The sequence below is a fragment of the Ischnura elegans genome, chromosome 5 (genome assembly GCF_921293095.1).
Source record: "Ischnura elegans chromosome 5, ioIscEleg1.1, whole genome shotgun sequence".
Taxonomy (NCBI): Eukaryota; Metazoa; Arthropoda; class Insecta; order Odonata; family Coenagrionidae; genus Ischnura; species Ischnura elegans.
Window position 1 is genome coordinate 104,675,740 of NC_060250.1, and position 24,314 is coordinate 104,700,053.

The 24,314-nt window shown below is 39.5% G+C and overlaps 1 protein-coding gene across 3 annotated transcripts in view; it reads right to left on the bottom strand.

Annotated features, from left to right (window-relative positions):
* Nucleotides 1-2,166: 2,166 nt before the first annotated feature.
* LOC124159369 (telomerase-binding protein EST1A) overlaps nt 2,167-24,314 on the bottom strand; it is a 162,864-nt gene continuing 140,716 nt past the window's right edge. For all 3 annotated transcript variants that reach the window (XM_046535138.1, XM_046535139.1, XM_046535137.1), the window contains exons 20-22: nt 7,446-7,675; nt 5,667-5,820; nt 2,167-5,066 (exon numbers count right to left, since the gene is read on the bottom strand). In XM_046535138.1, the coding sequence (XP_046391094.1) occupies nt 4,840-5,066; nt 5,667-5,820; nt 7,446-7,675 (611 nt within the window). In that variant the 3' untranslated portion in view covers nt 2,167-4,839. The remainder of the gene's footprint in view (nt 5,067-5,666; nt 5,821-7,445; nt 7,676-24,314) is intronic.

Genomic DNA, 24,314 nt, shown 5'->3' on the forward strand with positions numbered 1-24,314 from the left:
TAGATAGATGATTGGATAAATCAGCACATCAAATCCAAAAATCGTGGAAAATTAAAATAACAACGACAATTCTTCAATCAATTATTTCCTTGATGCTAGTGGAGGGTAAGCTAAATGAGCAACTGTCTTGAAACAAAAAGAACGTCTGCGCTCACTCTCCAACGGGTGTGAATTCCATATACATCGCACTCTAACCCCGCAATGTGACATAATAGCAGGCACTGCCCTCTTCCTGAGATCGGGCACTCGATCCGTCGGCGGAAGAACCTAACACACGACATGCCCGAAAACTTTAATCCAAGTCATCCATTTCATTACCAGTCCCTTAAGTTACTACGTGCGATCCACTCATTTTTTTCTCTCCGTATTTTCCCGCATAAACGGAAACTAATCGAAAAATGCCAAAAGCTGTTTTACTACTATATCGAATTCCTAGAGGGTTAAGATATGGATAAACAACGAAGCTCAATCGCTCCACGCGATCGCTCGAAAAAATAACCCTGACCCTCGAAAACTTTTACCAGGCAGTCAAATCTATCAGACGCCTTCCTCTTTAATGCTACCACGACACGGAGTGCGTGAGCAAGGCAATAGAGGCGATGCAACATTCAAGAGGTGTGTCCACGCCTCGCCGCTTTGAAGGCACTCCATTGACGCCGTGAACAACACCACCGCACGTGACCGGGCGGGGATCGAAAGAGCGGAGATGATGGATGGCCAGTGCCAGATGAGAGCTCTCGCCTAGACACAATTCGCGCGCGCACTGCGCCTCGGCTACAACCCATACCCACCCATGGAGGATTCCCACTCACTCCTTCACATGTCTCTCTAGGGTAATAATAATGCGTGAGGAAAAGGACCCACTGTTCGAAGAACGCCTTCAATAAACGTGCGATAGGCGGAATGGCAACCAAGGTGGGGAGTGACGTGGATCAAATATTCAACACAGTCCTCACAGAGGTAGCTTCTCGCTCAGTGTAAGACATTTTATTACCATGTCAGCACCACGATTTATACCACCCTGATCAACGTTTGGCACACATCGTGAACTCATAAGTGCACAGCCTACAAAAATCATTCATATGTAGCATTAATTTTAGATGAAATGCTTCCTCAACTAGAGGCACAGTTTCCTAATGATCAACTGGATTTTCTTACTCTCAAACCAAATTCATTTTTTTTAGTCTACACCTCACTCTGGCTAGTATACCACTGATCGTTACTGCTGGGCAAAGAAGAGTTTTTACCAGCACACCAAAGTACCCTATTTACACGGATATTGGATGAGTTATTTTTTCTTCATAACTCCTGCAGAAAAGAGGGTTCATCATATAATTGGATGAAAAATTCCAGGCTTCAAATGTGGGTTGCACAATTTAAATTATGGACACCTGAGTTTGCCGCCAGATAGTTTTGCAACCACATTCATACCATATAGGGGGGATTATAATTGGAAATATAATTATTTATCAGAATAAAAAATTTCCCTAGCAGACTTTCAAAACAATACGATTGTGTTAGATTTGTGCAAGCATTGTTAACCTGCACGTGCCAAGCGTGCAACCAAGGAAGTACGTTCACAGCAGTGTGAATTGAACAGTGGCACATATTTTAAATAGGTAACAATTGTATTTCAATAATAAATCATTTTCCCAGTTTAGGAAAATCCATAGTTAAATTTCAGATCACCCATTGATAATGTATGCAAATTCTCCATTATAGGACAATGTGTAATAAATAGAAACTTTAATATGGTTAACTGGTATGGTTAACAGAAATATGGTAAAATTTTGATAACTACCTTTGTAGCATTTTAAAATTGCAATAAGGACAGAAAACTGTTCTTTGAAGATTAAATTTACGTATACAGTACGATTTACTAAAATCTTTGTCCTTAACAACAAACTTTAAATTACAACATTAAAAAATGACAAAATTTCAATATTACATACTGGCTCATAGGTGCAATACCTTAGAATTATGTGAAACACCAGGTATTGCATTTAGGCATATGGTGATTCAGTGAACTCCAGCCTGAATACCCAATAATCCCAATCAAAGAAATGATGGCATATACACATATTACCAACACATCTATCAAACAGTTGAAAATTAGGAGGATTTGAAAACATAAGAAAAAAGGATTCAGTCAAAATAATTAAAAAATAAGTTTCCTTTTCTTTATTTAGAAATTAAGGAATCACTTCCAATCATGATTGTACAAACATTTCAACATCTTATTGGTATATTTGTTTCCTTTTTTTAACTTCGGATCTTGCATGCCTAACAAGATAGCAAAGAAGAACAATTTCTAAGACAGCAAATTGATTACTCGTAAATTACTGCTTAAGAAAGCTTGCTAACAGCTAACTACAATAAATTCATTAATTTAATTTTTGGCTTCAGGGAAAAATGCTAATCTTGCAAGTGGTACTTTTGTACACTTTCATGAGAATTTCAAAGTGTGTGTGAGATAAGATTTCGTGCTTATGCAGACTTGTTTAATCAGAAAAAACCTTACAAAACAATATCAAAATAAACAATAACCTTAATTTTTTGTACAATAGCAGAAAAACTAGGATATTTTAAGTGTCATCAGGTATAAATCACTGCCTTGGCACAAAACAATGATGAACATAAATATTAAAATGAAACTACATTCAGCTCAACAAATAATTCCACAGCCACCCACCATTTACTCCAACACAAATATTGAAAATTGCAATACGGGCAGAAACCTGCTCTTTGAAGATTTAATTTACATATGCAGTACGATTCACTAAAAATCTTCACCCTTAACAACACTATTCAAAATACAATTTAAAAAAAAAACATTCAACGAAATTGACTTTGGTTACCACTCTCTCACAGAGGCACAGAATCATTGAAAGCAAAATTAAAAAATAATTGGCATTTAAAAGGGCAGTTGTAAATACCATCTAGGTTTTTTTTTAATAATTTCAAAACCCCCAAAGAGGTGCACATGCAATCTTCACATTTTAAAAAAATCCACTTGTTTCATGAGGATTCGTGGCTAGCCTAATTATTAATTATTTTTTCTTATCACCCAGACACCCATGACAGGGTGTGTTTTCCTGAGCTGGGGAGAGTATCCCATCAACCCCTTTTCTTTCATTGCTGCCACATTGATCATTTTATTTGATAACATTAAATCTTTTTTTTTTATAATAAAACTACTCTTTCCATTATAAGGCGGAGGGGGAGGGGATGGGGGAGGGAAATGTAGGAAGTAACACGGGTGTGGGCAAGTGTTCAATTTTTTACAGGAAGGGGTTGACGATTCTCCCCCCTGTGGTGCCATCACAGGAGCAAAGGAAGAAGTACAAGAGAGAACGACAAGCCCAAAAGAGGCTGACTGAAGAGATATTGAGGAAAATTTTCTTGGGTCTTGGGGGAGATGGGTCAGGGATGGGAAGTGCATCAGGGGGGGAGGGAGGAAGTGGGGCCAATATCGTTAAGGCATTTGGGAAGGAGAGAACAATTTGATAGAATTGCATGACAATTACGTCATAAAATATTAAAAAAGGAGAAACAATAACCAACTCATGCTCACTTATATATATATAATAATTATATACAATCCAAATGATTTAAAAAAATCACACAAATCATTCTGCACGGTTCAAGTAGCATTCATCCGTGCTCGACTGCCTCAATCAATTCATATCACTATTCTACAAGTACAAGTCAAGAGATTTCAACCTAGAAAAAAATGGGGGAATATTTAACTTGCCATTTTTTTCAACACTTTATTCAACATGATGGTATTATTAGGAGATACTTAAACCTAGATAAACAAAGACGTGATTTTTAGGACTAAAAAAATTTGTACAATCAGGGTGATCATGGGTGGTTTTACAGAACATCCACCAATGCATGGAAATGTTCCTGCATATCCAATGCCAATAAAAAATTCCTCAATGGCAGTCGTCTTAAAAAAGTGTCCAACAATTCACATGCATGCATTACACACTAGGGCGATTACATTTTAATCAGGTGGTGTGGGGTAGAAAAGGTGACCACTTCTAAAAATTGATGAAATTCCACAAATATTATTAGCCTTCTGTAAATCATTGCAAAACAATAAGTGGCACCGACAAGATGCAATTAATTTAAGTGGAAATATAAAAAGAGCATGCATTATCCAATATGGCCAACATGAGAGTTATAGTTCATAATTATGATTAACCTTACTCTGCTGCAGGTAAAAAGTACTAATACCTTAAGTCTCATTTCAAGGTGGCTTATGTCTCTTTAACATACTAATAACCATACAGAGCTGAAAATCATTGTTTACAGCAGATTTTATATCTCACTGACTTCATAAAAACTAAATAAATCAAGGAGCGAGAAGTACACAGCGCACAGCAATGTACTCCTCAATATACACATGAAAACTGCCCGGTGCATGGCATCTATCTCAAGGTGACACCCCAATAAAAGGCACACCAGTGTGGAGATATTTAAAGGCAGCCCGAGCAGGAAGTGGGCAGTATTATTTCAAAAATTATCTATATTGAAGGCATACCCACCAGCAAACATTCCCAAAGTTCCTATTCTGGTCTGAATCCATCATCAACATTATTATCTCATCAGAGGTTTCAGGGATGAGGAGAAAATGTTTGCTTTGCCATAACTTTAATATTGGCTCAGGTAGGGGTCAATCCGCAGCATCATGCATAACGGACAGGCCCAAAGCTTTTTCCCCTTTGTTTTTTTTCCTATTTCCAGTGGGCTAGCAGATGAAGTCTGCCATTGTAAATATGCCTACTGCACCATCCTGCAGCCCGCTTAATCACCACGGGCTATCCTTTCACCTCAGGTGGCCAAAGGTCCTGGGTTGGGGAGAGAACCCCTCTGGGAGGGTGGGGAAGGGCACTTGGATGACGACGACCTAGATGGGGTGCGTGGCGTTCCAGTGGCCCATGCCAAGAACCACTCCACGCCACGAACTGGCACATCCCTGGCCAGTGCCTTTACCCTGAGGTTGCGATCTTCAGTGAGGAGGACAACCTCACAGTAGATGTGCTTTGCTGCTGGAACCCCTGTAATTGGACAATGGAACACTCCTCGTGAAAAAGTAGCTAGCGGCATTTCAAGTGACTGTAACTTGATCTTAACTTGATTTTTTGCAAAAGATGTTGTGACGGATCAAATCTCCAACATATGGATACAACTGAATTGTAACTCATGAATTTGAAAAAAACATGGACCTATAGATAAATTTGGTTCTCAAAAAATAAGATTATTCCAAGAGTTACGCCATCTATATATAAGTGCAGAGCTCCAGGAAAAATGCACAAAAATGACAGCAGACAACCAAGACTTAAAGATTGTCCCCTTTATTCCTACAGCAATTATCATTGCATTACCATACAATAACTACTGAGAATAATCTTATCATGTTTATTATTTTACAGCTTACAAATTGCATTCACCGACTACATTGCACGGTCATAATTATTAAGAATATATTCTTCCATGATGAAAGATATGAGGAAATGAGTATCTCTAGCATAGAATACTTTATTATTGACAATAAAATGTAAATTAAGTCACATTTACCTCCCATTTTCAAAAATTCAAAGATTTTCAACAAAAGGTATTTTGTACAATAATTGTGCTGATTAAAGTTGGATACTCACCGCTTCGCCTCCAGCCACGGGCAGTGGACGATGGCGATGTCCGATCTGCAACAGCTTCATGACGACCTTCTTGAGAGCGAACTAAGCTGAGGCATGTAGCAAGGATTCGGTCATCATTACCTCGCAGCTCACCCTCCCCAGCACTACCAAGAGCCTGCAGAGAAATAAATCTTACAATGCTGCTCCAATTTCAAGCAAATGACATTCAACTTCTTCACAAAATAGAGATATATTCTGCACATAAAACTTATTTGGGAATTCAATTCACAAATAAACGTTTAATATGCAATATGAATACCAACACTTAGGTTGAAAATAGAATTCAGAAGGCTAAAACACAAGTTAGATGAAATCATTGTACAAAAAAAACTAACACACCAGCATTATGATAGCTAATTTAGAAGTCCCTTACTTGGAGAGTCCCTTCATCTTCCATTCCCAACCCATTTTCCTATTCATTTATTGTACCTTTTCTGTTCTTTACAAAACCTACCTATTCCCTTTCTGTAGTTTTCCAATTTCCTTTATAACCAACGTCTTATTTCCAATTCTTTATTACTAAATTACTTATTTCCAATCCTTCATTACATACACATTAGCCATAATAGCAATGATATTTCAAGGCATGAAAATGGGTCAAAGAAGGAACTGACCTCACCAATTTAAATTTGCGAATTTCATGTGCCTCAGATAGGCATATCATTATGACTAGTCTAGGGTGAGCTCTTATTTTCAATTTCCAATGTAACCAAAAATATTTCCAGAAGACTTTTTTATGAGCAATCACTAAAAATCAATCATCAACAATAGCAATGGCTTGGGTTAGCTAAATCCAAGAGCAGGTGAAGTCTTCTCCGGTTTTCCACTGGGTGAGTTCATTGTAGGCAAACGTTTCGATAGCTGCCTCTGCCACCATCTTCAGGGCATACCCAGAAGACAATGACAAAGGCAGCCATTGAAGCATCGACCTACAATGAACTCACCCAGTGGAAAAACCCGAGAAGACTTCACCTGCATTAAATTCCAGGAAAGAACAAGATCTTATTTCTAAATCCAAGAGATTTACCTTCATAAAATTATACTTGTAACAAATTGCTTTTTATTGAAAAGCTTTAGCAAAGTACTAGAATTTCACTAGCAATAACTTTATCATTTTTGGGAGATAACAAGACACTATGCAGAGGTTAACTATTAGGAGAAACCCTCCAGTGCAAGTGAGAAAATTCACCGGGGAAAAAGTTATTTTCTTCGACTGGAGTCACTCACTGGATAAGAAGGTGACTAATATGTAGCTGATCTGATGCAGGCGATATCAGGGGATCCTGGTCCAGATAAAATGGTTATCTCAAGCAGATATTTTGACTGATCATGTTGTTATCTACTTGGCAAAAAAGCTTACTGCTCATTTTTTTCTCTTCCCACTGAGAATGCTCTAAATAACATACCTTTGAGCTATAAGAAAATATTTTTGACCCCCAACACACCCAGAAAACATTTTTAGTTGAAAAAACCAAATTACCAAGAAAAATGGGTTTAAGATTAGGTCGGAAATGAAGAGGAAAGAGACATGACCCTAAAGAAATCGGTGAGATCAAGCAAACTCAAAAACTACAGACATTTAAACACTCTGAAATGTTAACAAACATTACGTAGGTGGTAAATAAAATATAAATATTTCTTCACACACTAAGAAAGAAGCAAACACTAAGGGACAGCCAAAATAAGAGGTATATGTTAAGCAATGGTTGAAAAGGAATAAGAAAACCAAATAAAACTCACCGAATCGTCCTCTTCCACCGTGAATGTTGATGATGGGAGAACAGTGCCCCTGGTTGTAACACACCTCACTCCTGGCACGGGACCACCCCCAGGACTCCTTAGAAGGGCAAGGGCTGATCTTGCCCCTTCCGCCACAAGAACACAATGGGAGGCTGATGAAGCTACCGAGGATGAGCCTGAGTGAGTTGGGCGTTGGCCACCACGTGCAAGACCTTCCAGCTCGCTAACCACTGGAGAAATAACAAGAAATGCTTCTTAGAAACAATGAAAGACACGGCTACACCAGCACCAATATTAGCATCAAACACATAATCATGTTTCAATGCAGAATGCACAAAATTGATCAATCCATATTTTTGTTTCTTACCTTGAACTTAAATAGAGGTAATTTCCAAACTTAGGTCTACAAAGTTTTAAACATTTTAAAGAGGTTCATTTAGTTTCATAGAGTTCATCGTTCAGTTTAGTAGAATGCAGGAAATGGTGTCAGAGGCCAATACAACATTACACGGATAGACACATGCAATCCTACTTTCTGTAATGATTAACAGTCAGATTGAATTACTTATACCAAGTACTTAGTATTCATCAGCCTACATGATAACCTATTCAGCAAAAAATAAAACTAATGGTAAATTTGATACCTATCAGTATCTTTCCAAATACAAATGAGAAAATGATTGATGGAATAAAAAGGAAAACCGTAAATCGCCTATTAATAACTCTTTTAATCTGTAATCTACAAAGTTTTGAATTTTTATTTATAAACTGTATTGTGCCTTTACTTAAATATTATACTGTATACGATTCGACTATTGCATAAAAACACTTGATTTTTAATATTTTTTACATAAACTTTAAATAGCATAAATTTAGTTGTGTTTACATAAATAATATCATTAATGTATGCATTACACGAAAAATCGTAACCTTTTCTTTCTCCTGTGTAATTGATCAATTAGTTAAATATATATACTTTATAAATAGTTAAATATATAATACTTTTATAGCGCCACTATGATATAGCGTCAATAATTGTGTGGTCCCTTAAATGACGTAATAACCAAGTTATACTGTTCTACCAACTTAAACGCGTAGCTGTATGAATTAACAGCAAGCTTTGTCACTCGTTGTGATCAGCTTACACCGACGCTGGAGAAAAATCACATTCGGCGAGTAGCATTACTGTGCTAGCAGCAGAACCCAAACGATACAAGAAATACGACTCTCAGTATGACAAACTACTCAGTCCAATCACCAAATACGCAGATTACAAAATCCCGCGTAAGCAGACGATACATAATTGGCGATGTTCCACGCTGGGACGCGGTAATGCGAGAAGATGGTGAAGTCCAGGAGCCCTTGCGATGGGGATGAACTTCAGCAGGAAATGATAGGCAAGACTAATGGGGTTAATCCAACCATTGCCCCTCACACGGCCTCTTAATTCCTTCAAACACGAGCGTGTCTTGTAAAGCGTCATCAAATACGAGGAACCGTGAACTGGTCCCGAACGGAAGTCGGCCATCTGTCCCTCCGCGAGACATGACGGGCAAACAGGTGGAGGCCAAGGGCAATGCACTGTCGAGTGTAGGACGAAGCAACGTAAGATCTCGATACGTACTGTAACCATCAGGTACTTCTGAATTCAGATGAAGGTGCAAATTCTTAGATATCGAAATAGAACGTTATCCTACACAATATTATTACCTTTCTTCCGGGCTGGGGAGTAATTCAAATACAAGTATTTTAAAATACGTATTTGAAGTACATTTGTAATCTGTACTAGGTATTTCAAATACACGACCTGAATGTATCTTGTATTTTGTGTTTCAAATTCAGATTTTTGGTATTTCCCCATTCTAAAATAAATAATAGACTTGTGAAATACTTTTGAAGTAGCCCTGACAACACTTCTATAACATTATGCTTCAGAGATCTGTACTTGGTATTTCAAATACACGACCTGAATGTATCTTGTATTTTGTGTTTCAAATGCAGATTTTTGGTATTTCCCCATTCTATAATAAAAAATACATTTGTAAAATACTTTGAAGTAGCTCTGACAACACTTCTATAACATTATGCTTCAGAGATTACTTCGTTTTCGTTAGCATCGTTTTCTTCGTGTTTGAAACTATTCGTCATGTGCCAAGACGTCATATTTTTTTCAGATCTCCTACTAGTTTCCATACAATAGTATTTTGTATTTTAAAAGGTATTTAAAATACTATTTTGTTCTTTATTTTTCAAATACCCGTGTCAAAGGTATTTTGCATTTCAAATGTACTTGGACCGGTATTTTGTATTTCAAATACCACTCGACCTGTATTTTGCCCAGCTTTGATTTTCGTTTTCTATAGCTAACTAATAGTTTTATTAGCTTGGTAGCATTTTCGTGTCTTTATCACTCTCCCTAGTTTCCGGTCTGACCGCATCTCGCTGTACTGAGTGCTTGGTCTGTGTCCTGCAAGCGAGCGCGTGTCTCATTCAGGCTACGATGAGTGTCAGTAAACGAGATTTTGATGCTGAATATACGTATACAAAATATTCGAACTCTCGAGATAGTCAACATGGACAAAATATACCATAATACGTATAACCATTATAACCATCATTAAAACACTCCATGCCACAAAAATGGTAAAATGTTAACAAGTTCTACTATGCAAATAAATTAGGTAAATTAGATTCTAGTGGCGTCAAGTGACTAGCATCCTGGAGGTGGCCTGCACGGTACATCGTAGATGTAGATGAATAATTTATACCATTTGCAGATGGTATGAGGATGGAAGGAAGTAGTACTAACTGGGTAAGATGTGCTAGAATCCGTGAAAGGGAATGATTTCAGGTAAGTGAGGAAAGGGGAAGGAAGAGAGCAGGGTTCATTGATGTAAATGTTCACACATGCCTACCTTTACACACTCATTACGTTTAATAAAAAAAAACACCTTAGACACAGAATAGAAAACCCAAAAAGTTACAGGCAGTTAAGAGCAGGCTAATGCCGACGCCGGGTTTCTCTCCACCCTTCCTTCCGTACCCTTCCCTAACGGCGCAAATTACCTCAGCTGTCGGCCGCCTCCTCTGATCATCATACACACTATCATTGAAAACTATACTTGAGAATTCAATTGTCCACTTGCTGAAAACAGTACAAAATCTTTCTAACCTGGAAGACAGTGAAGTGCGAAATTAAAACATTCAACAGCCAAAATATGTACATGGGTATTAGTCGCGAAGCAGTACAACTTTGACGGGCGAAGGATGCAATAGCGAGCAAGAGGCAAAGGACGCGTGGAGAAGGAGGAAAAGAAAGAAAAGAGAGAGGGGATGAAGGAAAAGGGCGAAACGGGGAGAAAGCAGCGGAGTGGATGGATGACCGGGCGAATTCCTAAAAGAAAAGAGGCAGAGCGACGGCGCCGTTTTTTGCATTCCGAGTTCAACGTGCATGGCCACAAGGACGAGGAGAGAATTTGAACAACAGGAGCAACGATCTGAGATAGCAAAGGCGTCACTGCCTCTTCAAGAACACTTCATATTCTTCAACGCCTAACCCCACCACCGCGATCTTAAACTTCATAGTTGCACAAACCGAATGAAGGGAACTGCCTAGATGAGGCCCAATTCCATCGCATTGAAGGCTAATTTATGTTGCCACTTCGGTCGCATTTTAATCGGGTTTCAGAAATGTCCGCGGCGCGGTGATGAGTGCACTGCGATCCACTTTCTTCCAATACTTTGCAGCATAGTGTTTGTTATTGCGAGGAATAGCATTGAGCTTTAATGCATTTGGTGGATCACATCATCATGTCTATTAATTTCGGTTAAAACCGCGAATTATACCCGATTTCCCCGTGAAACTCGGATCAATTTGTCCGTCAGAGACGCGAGTGGCGACTTTTGTAAATCCAATCAAATGCGCGGTGGTTGACAACGCATTTAAGAGGCCGACTTGAGGATCCTCTTTTGTAAGATTCGAGAACTGAATTTTCCCGAAAAATAGGCACTTGCGGCACTATAGAATAAAAATAAATTTTATTCCACACAGTATTTATTAAAAACTATTCATTTAAAAAACGAAAAACTATTACTACACATCATCATCACTGGTCAACAATCCTAGGATTGGTTTGACGCAGCTCTCCACTCTATTCTCCTATCAGCTAATCTTTTCACACCTACGTATTTCTTCTCCTTCACATCTCTCTTTACTTGTTCCATATATTTTGTTCGAGGTCTTCCTTTTCCATTCTTGCCTTCCACTTGTCCTTCGACGATTGTCTTCATCAGGCCATCATATCTCAAGATGGCCTATAAGGTTGTTCCGTCTTCTTATTAAGGTTTTCATGAGGCTTCTCTTTTCTCCTACCCTTTTTAGGACTTCCTACTAAACAGTATTTATTAAAAATTCGAAAATGAAAAGAAGACTTCGTTGACTTCCACTGATTTATTTCGTCCGTACGACATGTTTCGAACCATAGAGGTCATTATCAAGTACAACAAATTTGAATGGTAAGGAAAGGAGTGTATATGTTTCCCTACCATACACATTGGTTGTACTTGATAATGACCTCTATGGTTCGAAACATGTCGTACGGACGAAATAAATCAATGGAAGTCAACGAGGTCTTCTCCTCATTTTCGAATTTTAACTTCCACATAGTTGAGCCTAATATCATTGAAAGTATTCATTAAATTAAAGAGGTAACAGAATATTGTGCGGAATATAGCAAAGTTTATTATTGATTCTAACATATCACAATTCCACGACGTGAACCTAAGAACTATTAATTTGACACTTGCGGCATTCTTCCAAAACGCTTCCCAAGGCACTTTTCAAACCATGAAAAAAGGCCCACATGGAGGAAAAATGTAACCGAAAATGTAAATATCCAGCCCGCCACCACCCAACTGCATTGGGCGCCTGAAGTGTTGAAAATACAGGCATTCTTTGATATTTAGGAAAGAAATCTAAATTTCCACAGAGAGAAAAGCCGATTAAAACGCGAAGAGAAAATAACAGGTTAAGTCGAACAAGCGGTCAATGCCTTAAAGTGAATATCTATATCTCGAGGAGGTTCAATAAATTCAATAAGTTAGTGCTTTTGCCGTTAAATTGACTCCTCATTGAAGGATGTTGAAAATTTATGGGATAAATGGAGGACAAAGAGGGAATATTCAATAGTGGTTTCTAGAAGCAAAATGGCTGATTATAGCAGAAAATAATGACATGACTGATGATACTTCTGAAAAAAATACGACATCGGCAGTAGGTTTTCAGGAAAGAATACAGAAGTGGTAAATGGCAGATACGGAGTAACCACAATGAATGGAAGTGGAGCCTGAATATTCATGAAAATTTGGGAATTAAATTTGCCGTAAAATGGCAATAAAAATAAATCTGAGATTAAAAAACTCATGAGGCGTCCTACGTTAAAAATAAAAGGCCAGTTTAAGAAACACAGCGGTATGAAGATATTTTAGGAAAAAACTAACCTTCTAACGGTCTCCATGGGGACCATACCCTGCTTCGTATTTAACACCAGCAGCGGACTATCACGTTCATCAATCTATATTCATCATATCGCAAACCTTCACTCGGAAAGACAATTTGATACAAGAAATATCTCCCTATGATACGGATGGCATTATTGCTCCAAAAACTATATATCTGAGGCTAATTCGACAAGGAGGCCCACAAAACTAAGGTGCGGCTTCAGTGGGGGTGAGTAACAACGAGACTGACCGGAAGGTGATAGCAAAAAATAAAAACGCCAGTTAACCGATTATCCTTGCGCACAGGGCAAACTCGGTGGGCAGATTTTTGGGACCGTAAAAAGGTGCTCGAAACCGCAAGAATCGAACCGAACCCAAGCCATTTCGACGGTCAAGTGAGGAAAAAAAATAGCGGAAAAAAGGAAAGGGGTAGAGAGGAACTCCTTCCTCGCGAAAACTCCTTCCTTTCTTTCCCGGAGAGCACACGAACGAAAGCGATAGTCATCCAATCACGCGGGGAAAAAGACGGGGAGCCGCCGCCAATATATACGAGAGAGAATGGTAAAGAATAAGAACTCCCCATGGATCCGAGCCACCACACCCTCAAAAGGGCAAGATCGGCTAGTGCTCTAGGGGGTGCAAAACAGCGGGGAGGGGGGAACTGTATGGGCCCAAATTGGGGTGGGAGAGTTTATATGAGAGGAGGAAAAGGAGCAGGCTATGCGGTATGTTTAAAATTATAAGTGGGGAAAAAGCATGGAAAGAGTTTTGGAAGGACGTTACAAAACCCAGCTTTGTTGGAAAAAATGATCACCAGTTCAAGATAAAGTGCCGATCACAAAGGACAAATGCAAAGCAGTTCTCCTTCTTGAATAGGACCACAAGGGGACTGGAAGGACCTACCAGCAAAACTATTTGAGCCCTTCCCGAAAAAGTTACATATTTTAAAAAGCAGTTGAAGAGGTAGGGACCAAGGGTTTCGTTATGGCGTTTTCAATTTTTTTCCATCCTATGCTCATGTTACAACCACGCTAACGGCCTACTTGTAACAATGTAACGATGATGATAATAATAATAACCTCAACGAACAGATAGAAAAAAAGAGGCAGGGTGTCCAGTCAATCACAGCAGAAAAATTCATGCAAAATTTCCTGTTTTCTAAGGTAATTCTACAAAATTCCAGGTTACACTTGCGTGATTACCGCGATGGATAAGAATTTAAAAACACCCAAAATTACTTCAATACTTGTAAATAACATTATATTTATGTATTTTAAAGGACAAAGAATGGGTTAGTAAACACACAGTGTATGTAAAATTTAAATCTATTCGATGCAAGCCAAGAAGTAGTTTCGACCTCATAAGCTAAAGTCACCTGGAATTTCTATTCTTCGTGTTTTTTATTCTTACTCGAGTCAAGAGAGACATTTCGAACCTGCTGTCCTGTCTCACAATCCACGTATCGATGCGGCTGTAAAAATTCTGCTAAAATACTGCACTTAAAATTACGACGAACTAATTTTAGACCAGAAAATGGGTGTTGAACTGGCAAAATTTATGTGAAATGAATTTGAAATAAATGATTTTAATACTCCAGGTCGCTGGAGAAATAAAACAAATTACCAAATTAAATGGGGCCATATTTAATTTAAGCCACGAATCAAAAAAACCCACCCTTAAATTCGAATCCTTTTATCTTTCCTTATACTTGAGTTAGAAATATCAGACTTGAGAACAATAATATCAGGAAAGTAATATTAAAAGTGGAAGGTAATGTTAAAAGTGGAAGGCAATATTCAAAAAGGAAAGTAAGGCAGAAATATACTTGAGTCAAAATGAAATACCGCCTAAATTAAAAAATACAAAGAAGGAAACTTCCTTTTTATACCAGCCATTATCATCCGAGGTCAGCCACTGCAGGATTGATTAGACGCGGATTTCCTATCCACCATTCTTTCATATAATCTTTTCATATTTATGCACATATTCTTTTTAATCCTTATAACGTATCCTGAAAAACTAAGTTGAGGTCGTCCTTTACCATTGCTATAGTTTGTCCTTCGGCACAGGCTTTAGATTCAGGGGTATAAATAAAAAATGATCAAATTTGAGTCCAAATAAATTCGGCTAAAATGATACGGGACCAAGTTCACTATCATGGGAAATTGCAAATGTGATATTCTCCGAAGTAAACAGAAAAAAATATGAAAAAAACAAGACGGGCAACTGGGAACCTCTCCACAAAATATATTCCCAGGATATCGAGGTACTGAAGCAAGAGAGCCATTATGTTACCATCGGCTACCCTCATTTGTAAAAAGAAATATTGCATCCAGATACATCATAACTTAAAAAGTTTGAGCCAGGAGAATTATGACAAGTCCCATTATTACCATCGTAACGTCGTCTCCGAGTCACGCTCGAGAGAGCCTTCCACTTTAAGCATTTCCGCAAGTAAATTTCTCGTTCGGAGCGTAAAACGCCAAAAGACATCCATTTTCCGTGTACCGCAGTCATTCGCGGCCTTTCTCGGAAGAATATCGAGTTAACGCCAAGTCGTCGCCCCCTCCGCAGTCAATTCCCACACGGCTCCTTACATGGGATATTACGAGTACAAACCGCTCTTCTTGCTTACCACCCCTCTCTCCTCCCGCGAGGGCGCAAATTGTCGCCACATCCCTCCCTCAGCACTCACGAGCGCTTGGACCACCCCCTCTTATCCCCCCTCCCCCACTCCGAGCAGGAAACCCCGCGTGGTGACTTTGATAAATGCTCGCGGCACATGTTGGGACACAAACCTCTTGGCTCCGAGAGAGAGAGAGAGAGGGGTAAAAAAAACACCGGAAATTAAAAATCGCTCCGGAGTGAAATACAGTTAGGAATGTCATTTCTAACACACACACACACAAACGAACGAACGAACTCACCCACGGCGAGGGAAAGGAAGGCCGAGGCACGGAGCGCGTATGTAGAACCCCCCCCCCCCCCCCCCCCCCCCCGCGCGTGATGGACCTTCCAGTGCGTGCGTACTAGATTGAGAAGGAGACGCAACCACGGAATGCGTGGGACAAGGCCAGGGAAGGATCAATCGGCGGGCGCGCGGACGAGACTAACCTCGGCCAACAAAGCCGGCCGCCTTCGAGGCGGGGACACGGGGCGGCGGGAAGGACCGGGGGCGCGTGGGCGGAGCGGGAGTACGGCGAAGGGGTTCGTCTTCCTCCATACGCTCATCATCATTTTCATCGCGGAGGACGCATCATCCTCAGCGGGAAGCGGGGAGTGGGCCACGCGGGCGCTAATTGCAGTCCTCCGACCACACCGCGAGTCCCCCACAAACCACGTAGCGGGAAGAAGATGAGGGCCTGAGGACGGAGACCTGCCGGGATATTTTTCGGGGATACGTAATCGTCTAGGATCACGACCGCATACGCGGGATAGAGAAACAAAAAACGGGGTAATGAAGCTAGATACCCTCCGTAGGCCACCACAGTACAGACGTAACGGAACATGCGTGGTCAAATTATAGTACGGCGACTCGAATAAAAAAGCACAACTCATATCGAGAGATGTTTTCGGTAACGGCTTTGAGGATCGAGTTGCTCACGAGGCCACGAGCTCACCCAGTGATCTTGTTTCGAGGCGTCTCAGCAAAACGACATGTATCAAAGCAAATCAGGCTGAAGATGGTAGAAATTTGTCATGACCACATTAAATTTAAAACAATTGACAATGACACTAGGTGGTGGTACCATCGCAGGAACAATGGTCGGTAAAGTTTTTGAAATATTTTATGCCAAAAATTTACCTGAGTTTTAATGTAAAATGACTTTGTTTAAAGATAACTGAGCCGGGAAGTAATCTTACTTCGGATAACCAGAAACTAAAGACAAAAGAATATGCCAAAGTTAATAAATAGTTCACACATCAAAATGAGGGATACGATAGGCAGTTGACAGGAATTCATAACTGATTACCGGACACTCAAGTCACGGGTAGGACACCTGATAAAACAACTGGATATCCACTTCTGAACATTCAATATAAAGCCACCATAATGGAAGCGCGATGAACATACCATTCAGCTCTTGATTTTTTAAATCAAAAAGAATAAGTATTTAAACGCACAACCGACCGTTTAATGAACGCAAGTATGTTTTTGAAAAATTCATTAAGATTATCTGCATGGTTATCGCAGGGCAGTGAGAAGATTCCTCTAAAAAATGTAGCATATTAAAGTCAAACCCGAGTAATAACGTCCAAAATGACCATTCATTACGTTAACTAGCAATTAAATCATGCTATATATTTTCACATGGAAGCATTAAATATTTAACCGGTAATAAAGTATTTTAGCGCATATGCTGATCCTGACTATTAACTTCAAAACAGATTATTCCATTTTTAAGACACGAAAAAAATTAGCACCACTGTTCGAGGAAAGTTTATGTGCCTTCACATCGATAAATATACTACTTATAACTGCAGCCAAAATTACAACACAATACTGAAGGCTAACGCTCAAATAAATTATAAAATAAGCCCCTAAACCGGAAAACAACAATCTCTCTTGCGGAAGCCTGATCACTCATAATTTATGGAATCAGCTAATCTTGGACATCGGTCAACGGTAGAAAACCACATGGTAACAAGAAACACAGAAAGAGCTTGATCATAAATGAAATCATTGTGTAAGGTCCCAACACGAATTTATGTTTACGGCCGATCCCAGTCCGTGGCCTTGCCATACCTGAATCCTCTTGAGTCAAAGGGCAACAAGAAAATCTAGTCGTGAGGAAGACGAAGATGAAAGAACCTAAAGAATAAGGGGGGAAGAAGCTGTCGAGCAGGAAGTAGCCGAGATCCACAACACAGCAACGTCTTCTCAGACTTGCTGAAGATAGCGCTCCCTAACATTGACGGAATACCTTGGATTACACGTTTTAGTCGTACTTTACCTGAAAATTACGTTCACTCACTCACTACGAATGTATAATTTGATGTATCATTCAACCAACATTGAATGCGAGAATAAGAGGGAAAGGGTACGTGAAACGTGTATGCAGTATATGTACACACCAAAGTACGAATATCGCCTTTAGAAAACAATTGACAATACCAAGATAATGAACTCTTCAGAAGTTATTATTAGCCACCCATGACGGTATAAGCTTTCCGAAGTTCTTTGCCCACCAGTTACATGGTCGTACATAAGATAACCGGTTTAAGAAATCGAGGAACAAAAAGAGGTGGAAGATGGCAAGAAGGAAAGGAATCAGTGAGAAGTCTCCTAATTGGATGCTTCTATTTTTATCCTCAGATTTTTTGCTACAATTTTATTAATACAGATATATGAAATTTAGTAGCAACACGCAACCATCGTCCACTATTTCAGGACCTAGGACAAATACTCATGAGCTAAATAATACGCAAAATATCACATACATTTCCCTCTAGGAAGCGAGTCGTCAATCAAGTCAACATCAATCTCTCAGTAATCAAATTGGTGTACCACAGCCTCACTCCCCGCCTCATACACCACAAGAAGTCCCTTAAATGATCCCCTCATGGACAACTTTCAATCATGGTGCACATACTGACGGAATACAAAAACGTACCGTTTGATAACCATTCAACACCATAACGAGGTCCACTTGCCCTCGGGAATCCTTCATAATTACCACTCTTTGCCCATTAAAAAATAAACGGGTTATTTTATTGACACTTAACGAAAACACTCAACAAGCAGGAAATGACTGCTGGAAAAGTTTAATTTCATCCGTTGGACGTGAGCAACCCTTACGACAGGAGCATCATAACTGGTGGTAGGTAATAACTCTGCGTTGGTGCGCCTCCAAAAACCCACACCCCACAACCAAACCGATCACGGTAAAGATGAAGAGAGGAAGAAGGAGACGGTATAGGAGGTGAGATGAGAATAAGAGGGTTGGAGGGTAGTGAGGAGAGGGTGCCGACGACGACAGATAACATGGGCCGGGAAAGCTCGCAGAGCCCCTAAATCTGCTACGACGACGCATGAGGATCCCCATGGAGAAAGAGGAAGAAGGAGAAAGAAGAGCCGAGTAAAAGGAAGGAGTTGATAGGCGTGACTTTTGGGAAGTTCGACGACCCCGAGGACCCAAGTTGGAGGGGAGGGGATTGGGCGGAGGGGAATGAGATGACGAGCAAGCGATGCCACTCGCCTTCAAACACACACGCACACACTTGCACGCAAAAATCGCTCCTCTACGAAAATATCCGCCCGACTCTCTCCTCCCTCCAGTTCGCCACCGTTCCGAAGCGCATTCGGGGGCCACTAAATAACACCCCCACTCTATTCTGACCAACTGCCGGAGACGACGTGACGGCACTCGAGCATCTATTACCAAACGGAGGTAGATGAAAAAAAAAATGCTTTATAAGAAGGTTCAATGCATACGCGCGAGTCTTCCTTCTCTTTGCCAGCACCAGGACGACTGTCTACGGTACACCTCGATGAACTCGCCGGCATAGGTAAAACATGGAAATAAGGGGTTACCCTGCATCTACATAAAAACAAATAGCTGGGTTTCATGAAAATTAATTTTTCTCCACTCGAATGCATCCTCTATATGTAAAATAAATAACTTTCTTGGTTGATTTCATATTATTGCTGAGGTGTCTAAAGCGCTGCAATGGCAAGTGCCGACTTAGGATCTAAAGGCACAATAAGCACAATTGATAATTCCAAAAAGTTACAGTTACAAAATCATTGCGCTTATAGGCTTGATAAGTTTGCTTGTTCTTAAAACTGACCATTCTCTCAAGTTTAAAAAATGGTTACAAACAATCTCGCTATCTTCAAAGATGAATTCAATACAGCCAGAAACGCATTTGGGACCAATAATGTTCGGCACTCGCAATGGTCACTGGCCCGTCGGTCTTCATGGAAGCCGCTCATCAACAATCCTAAAAATTTCTGACATTTCCGGCCAGACCCTTATATCGCGGATGGCTACTTTAGATAAACTGTTCCGGGATCGGAGAAACTTGGATCGCAACAATGAAGATTGCCTGAGACGAAGTGGTCACCTCGATCGTAGGCTATACCTACACTGTTATTTGCAGTTTGATTTCGGCACTTGAGCCTATGCCTCCAATTTCGGTAGAATCATCGAATGAATGCTACTAACAATAAGTTTTTATTCTTCTGATGCTGTAACTAGTGATGTAGGAGAAAGCTCAATGGCGATGCAGAACAAAGAATAACATTCATCCATCCTTATCGGTCCGCTCTTCAATTCCAGAATGATTATAGAACTTAAGGAGAAAATTCCTTTTACGATACATGGAAATTTTTTAAATTTCCCCATTTCACATTATGTATGCCTAGAGAAGACTCAAAAATTAACATTTTTTTCGATTCTTAGCGCGAAATTTCAAAAGGCAATTCAAAGTACAGCCCTCAAAATGGATCCTCATCCTATGTTTAATTTTGCGAAAAAGTGATACTTATCCGATAAAAGTAATACTAAATAAATTATGCATCACCGAACATTAATCATACAGACTGATGATGCAAGCAATAAAGGGGCATATTTTCCCAAATACTTAGTCTGACAAAAGAACATGAATATTAATGTAACACCAAAATCAATCACCATAAAATGGACTTGGGTAACAAAATAAATAAATCTGATCGACGCTCCTCCTGTGTCATCAGAATGATTTTCACATCCATCCTCCATCAAACAAAGTCGCCTGTTTGAAGTGGCAAGAGGGGGGAAACTTATAACCAAGAATGAGGCCGGATAACACACAGAAAGTAAAAAGAAAGGCCGCGTGACAAATTCTGCTGATAAATCTTCCCCTTAATGATTCAATTAGTTGAAGCCCTCTTAATTGGAGGAGGGCCGGAGAAATCATGGTAAACGAATAGCAGTATTTGAAAACGACCAACATCGATCAATCTTGAGCCCAGTCCCGGAATTTGAGAACCGCTCCGAAATATCCCATCCACCCTAACAAGTGGGGTGTTCCCAACATTTTCACCTATGTGGTCCCGAAACATTGCTACAGAGCAAAGTGAAGTTATGAATACAATCGTAAATATCATACTTCGAAATTAGGCAAGATCTCATGATCATTTCATTCCGTTTCGATGAAATCACTAAAAATTATTCCCGAATCCTTCTCGGAATAACATGAAGATAACACGTAAACGAAACGATTAATATTAATAATAATCAATGATTAATATCAAATATCTGAGAGATAACGTAATTTTCAAAGGGCTTGAGGAATAGGAAAAACCTAACATTGAATCGCCAAAGCTTCTTCACAAAGGAAGAAACCGCTCCAATATTCGACAAAAACTAAACAAGTTGGTGATGCCAAGTCCTGATTTGGAAAAATCTATTATTAGGTGACTCACAACATTAATGCTGTGGTTTCAGCCCCTGATAAAAAAAGATTCTTGGAAAGCAAAACTGTAAATTTTCAATGACGTTCACAAGGGAAAAAACTTATTCCCAGACAGAGTATTATTACTTTCGTATCTACCGAATGTTGGGTGGTGGTGGGCCACTAAAACTCTTCTTCTTCCCATACCCACGTCCCTTTCCAGAAAATACTGGCGCCTAATACGCCGGTCTCTCAACCCCACTGGACTCGGATTATACCTTTCATAACGGCCATCAGGACTTCTCGCCTCAATTGATCCGACCCCACACCCCTATTCATATTTTCCGTCATCAACTTTTTCCCAGGACAACCCCTTATACCACCATCTTCCGGGTCCACATCACCTTTTCCACCCTTCTACACATCCAAATATGTAACGCCTCGTCTGTTTCCATCCCATTTCAAATTTCAGGTTTTGAAGCCTAGGCCCTAAAGTCATGTTCTTAATTCCGTCATTCGTACTCTTCCAGAAACATGACATGAGACGAGAAGGTTGGAACTGGAATTGATTCACAAACGGCCCGATACGCAGCCATAAGGGTGCTTGGCAGGAAAATTGACGTGAGAGTCTCGGAGAACAAATTTGTGGGTAAAGGGTAAATTAGTTCCAATGAGAAAGTTTCTTTCAGACTAACTTCCTGCGGTTACACGCAGTTAAGGATACATCTTCGTACAACAGGCAAAAGATATACGCACATCATTAAGCCTGGTCGACGGAATATTACCCCAGACTCGTATGTGCGAACTTGGACCGCGAAGAGAGTGGTGCGTCGCAGTAACTGTCCACACGTACGAGTCGAGCGTAACAGACGTCTGCTTCAGCATACAACTTCAACGTATTTACCAGGCGAAAGAAACTGAAGATAACAGCTTTCACACCAGCTTCCGGAATCAAAATTAATACCTTGTTAGACGAGCGACCGCCGTTTCAGAGGTACCACCGCATGTATCACGAATGAAAATAAATTCCTCGTCACACTTTTACTCTAAGATTACTTTAGGTATAGGTATACTTGTGCATATGATCATGCGACGAACATTCATACTAATAGTAAGGGTTTGGGTTGGCTAATAATGCGATTAAAATAACTAACACGACTTTACACATGAATAATGAAGAAAACTTTAGATGATATAATGGGATTCCGTGAGCACATTCAACCTTTTCAGGAAACATAATTTCTGAAATTCTCATAGGAATTCGGCAAACATGTATAACCTGTAATTTTTAAGAATTACGAAACTAATATAAAAGGCCAGTTTAAATAACGACGCAGGCTTCTATCACTTAGACAATGTTGCCTACCTAACATTCAATGGTAAGAAAATTTCGAAGGCAGTAAAAAAAATTAAATCCGACTAAAAACACCATACGGCTAATTTCGTGGCAACGGATAATTAACGCTCACAATATCTGCTGTCCATAACAAAATTCTGGTAAGCAGACAGAAATCGTAACTATTCATGTGATTGACAGAATTCCGAAGAAATGAAATTTAATCTAATGATAGACGAAAGACTATTTGAATCAAGTAATCAGAATGCGCTTGGTCACGACAATGAAAGTCGATTCAACTTTCTTAAAGTTTATTGGATTCCTGGTGATTGAAAACACTTGGAATGTATTTTCCCACATCTTTCATTTGGTCCCACAACCGGTTCCTCTTCTCTAAGCTATTTTCTGAGCGCTGGAATGGGTTATCCTCCACTCTACGACTATCAAGGAACTTGTCAGCAAAATATTCACGAGCCACGAGGATGCGAAAAAAAGAAAATCGAAGACGGGAAAATAAAAGTTCTGTTATGCAAAGACAAGCTCTCAGAGGCTCTGTAACTTAGTACCGGAAAGCAGACCATAAAAAATACGTCCTTCATATCACCCGCTAAGAAATATTTTCGCGTACATCTCCGAACACAGAACCTTGACACGGAAATACATGCATTCAAAGCTTACATAAAGATCTGATGGTCAGGCAATTAGCGGTGGAATTAAATCGTAAATCATTCCAATCTAACAGAGGAGAGTATTTTCATGGTCCACAGATTCTTATCGTACGACTCCGTTAACGCACCAGTTGAAGGGATATAAATGATTATCTGTACAAAAAAATAACTTAACAACTATTTCAAGATTTTTCATTCGTAATTGCCATACGAGATTTACACAAAAAAGACGAAAGAAATCATCCCCATGCCTCGACGTTCGAGAATAAATCTAAGGAATCCATCCGGAGGCCACAACGCTACGACAAATATAAGAGATTTATTTCCCAAACTACAAAAACCTAATTTAAAGCGTGGAAATTCCAAAAACTACTAGCACTAAATGTTATAATTTTTGCGCAATACTTTAAACGGCATAAACGGAAAAAGAACTTAGGTGGTAATAGAAGCGATGCCATTAGGAGGAACTGGCACCAACGCAGAAATATGACGTAAAGGACTAACTGATTGATGAGAAACAAATTACTTTCGTTGCTAAAGCGAAGCCAACCAATTATTCAACAGTCAACGCGTATGAGAACTCTCTTCCGTCACGAATCTACATCTATAAGATAAACCGGTAAACATTACACGATGAAATATAGCAAATATTAAAAATTAGTAAAAGAAAAACAACCCACAAACAAATCATTACGACTTACGCGAGAAGGATTGAAGGTTTCACTAAAATGCTTAGCAGAAAATTAAGCTAGCCATAAGACTAGGCCATAGGGTCATCAGACTAAAAAGAATCGGAACTAACTTCACTCCACTCTACCGCTTGTACGAGTGAAAATGCAAAGCATACTAAAATAAGAAAGATTAACATATTTACTCGTACACAAATTAGTAAATCAGTCATGTATCTAAATATTTACTAATCACAAAACACTAAAATAGAGTATGATTATAAAGCATACATATTTGTGACAAGTTAACCCATCCTTC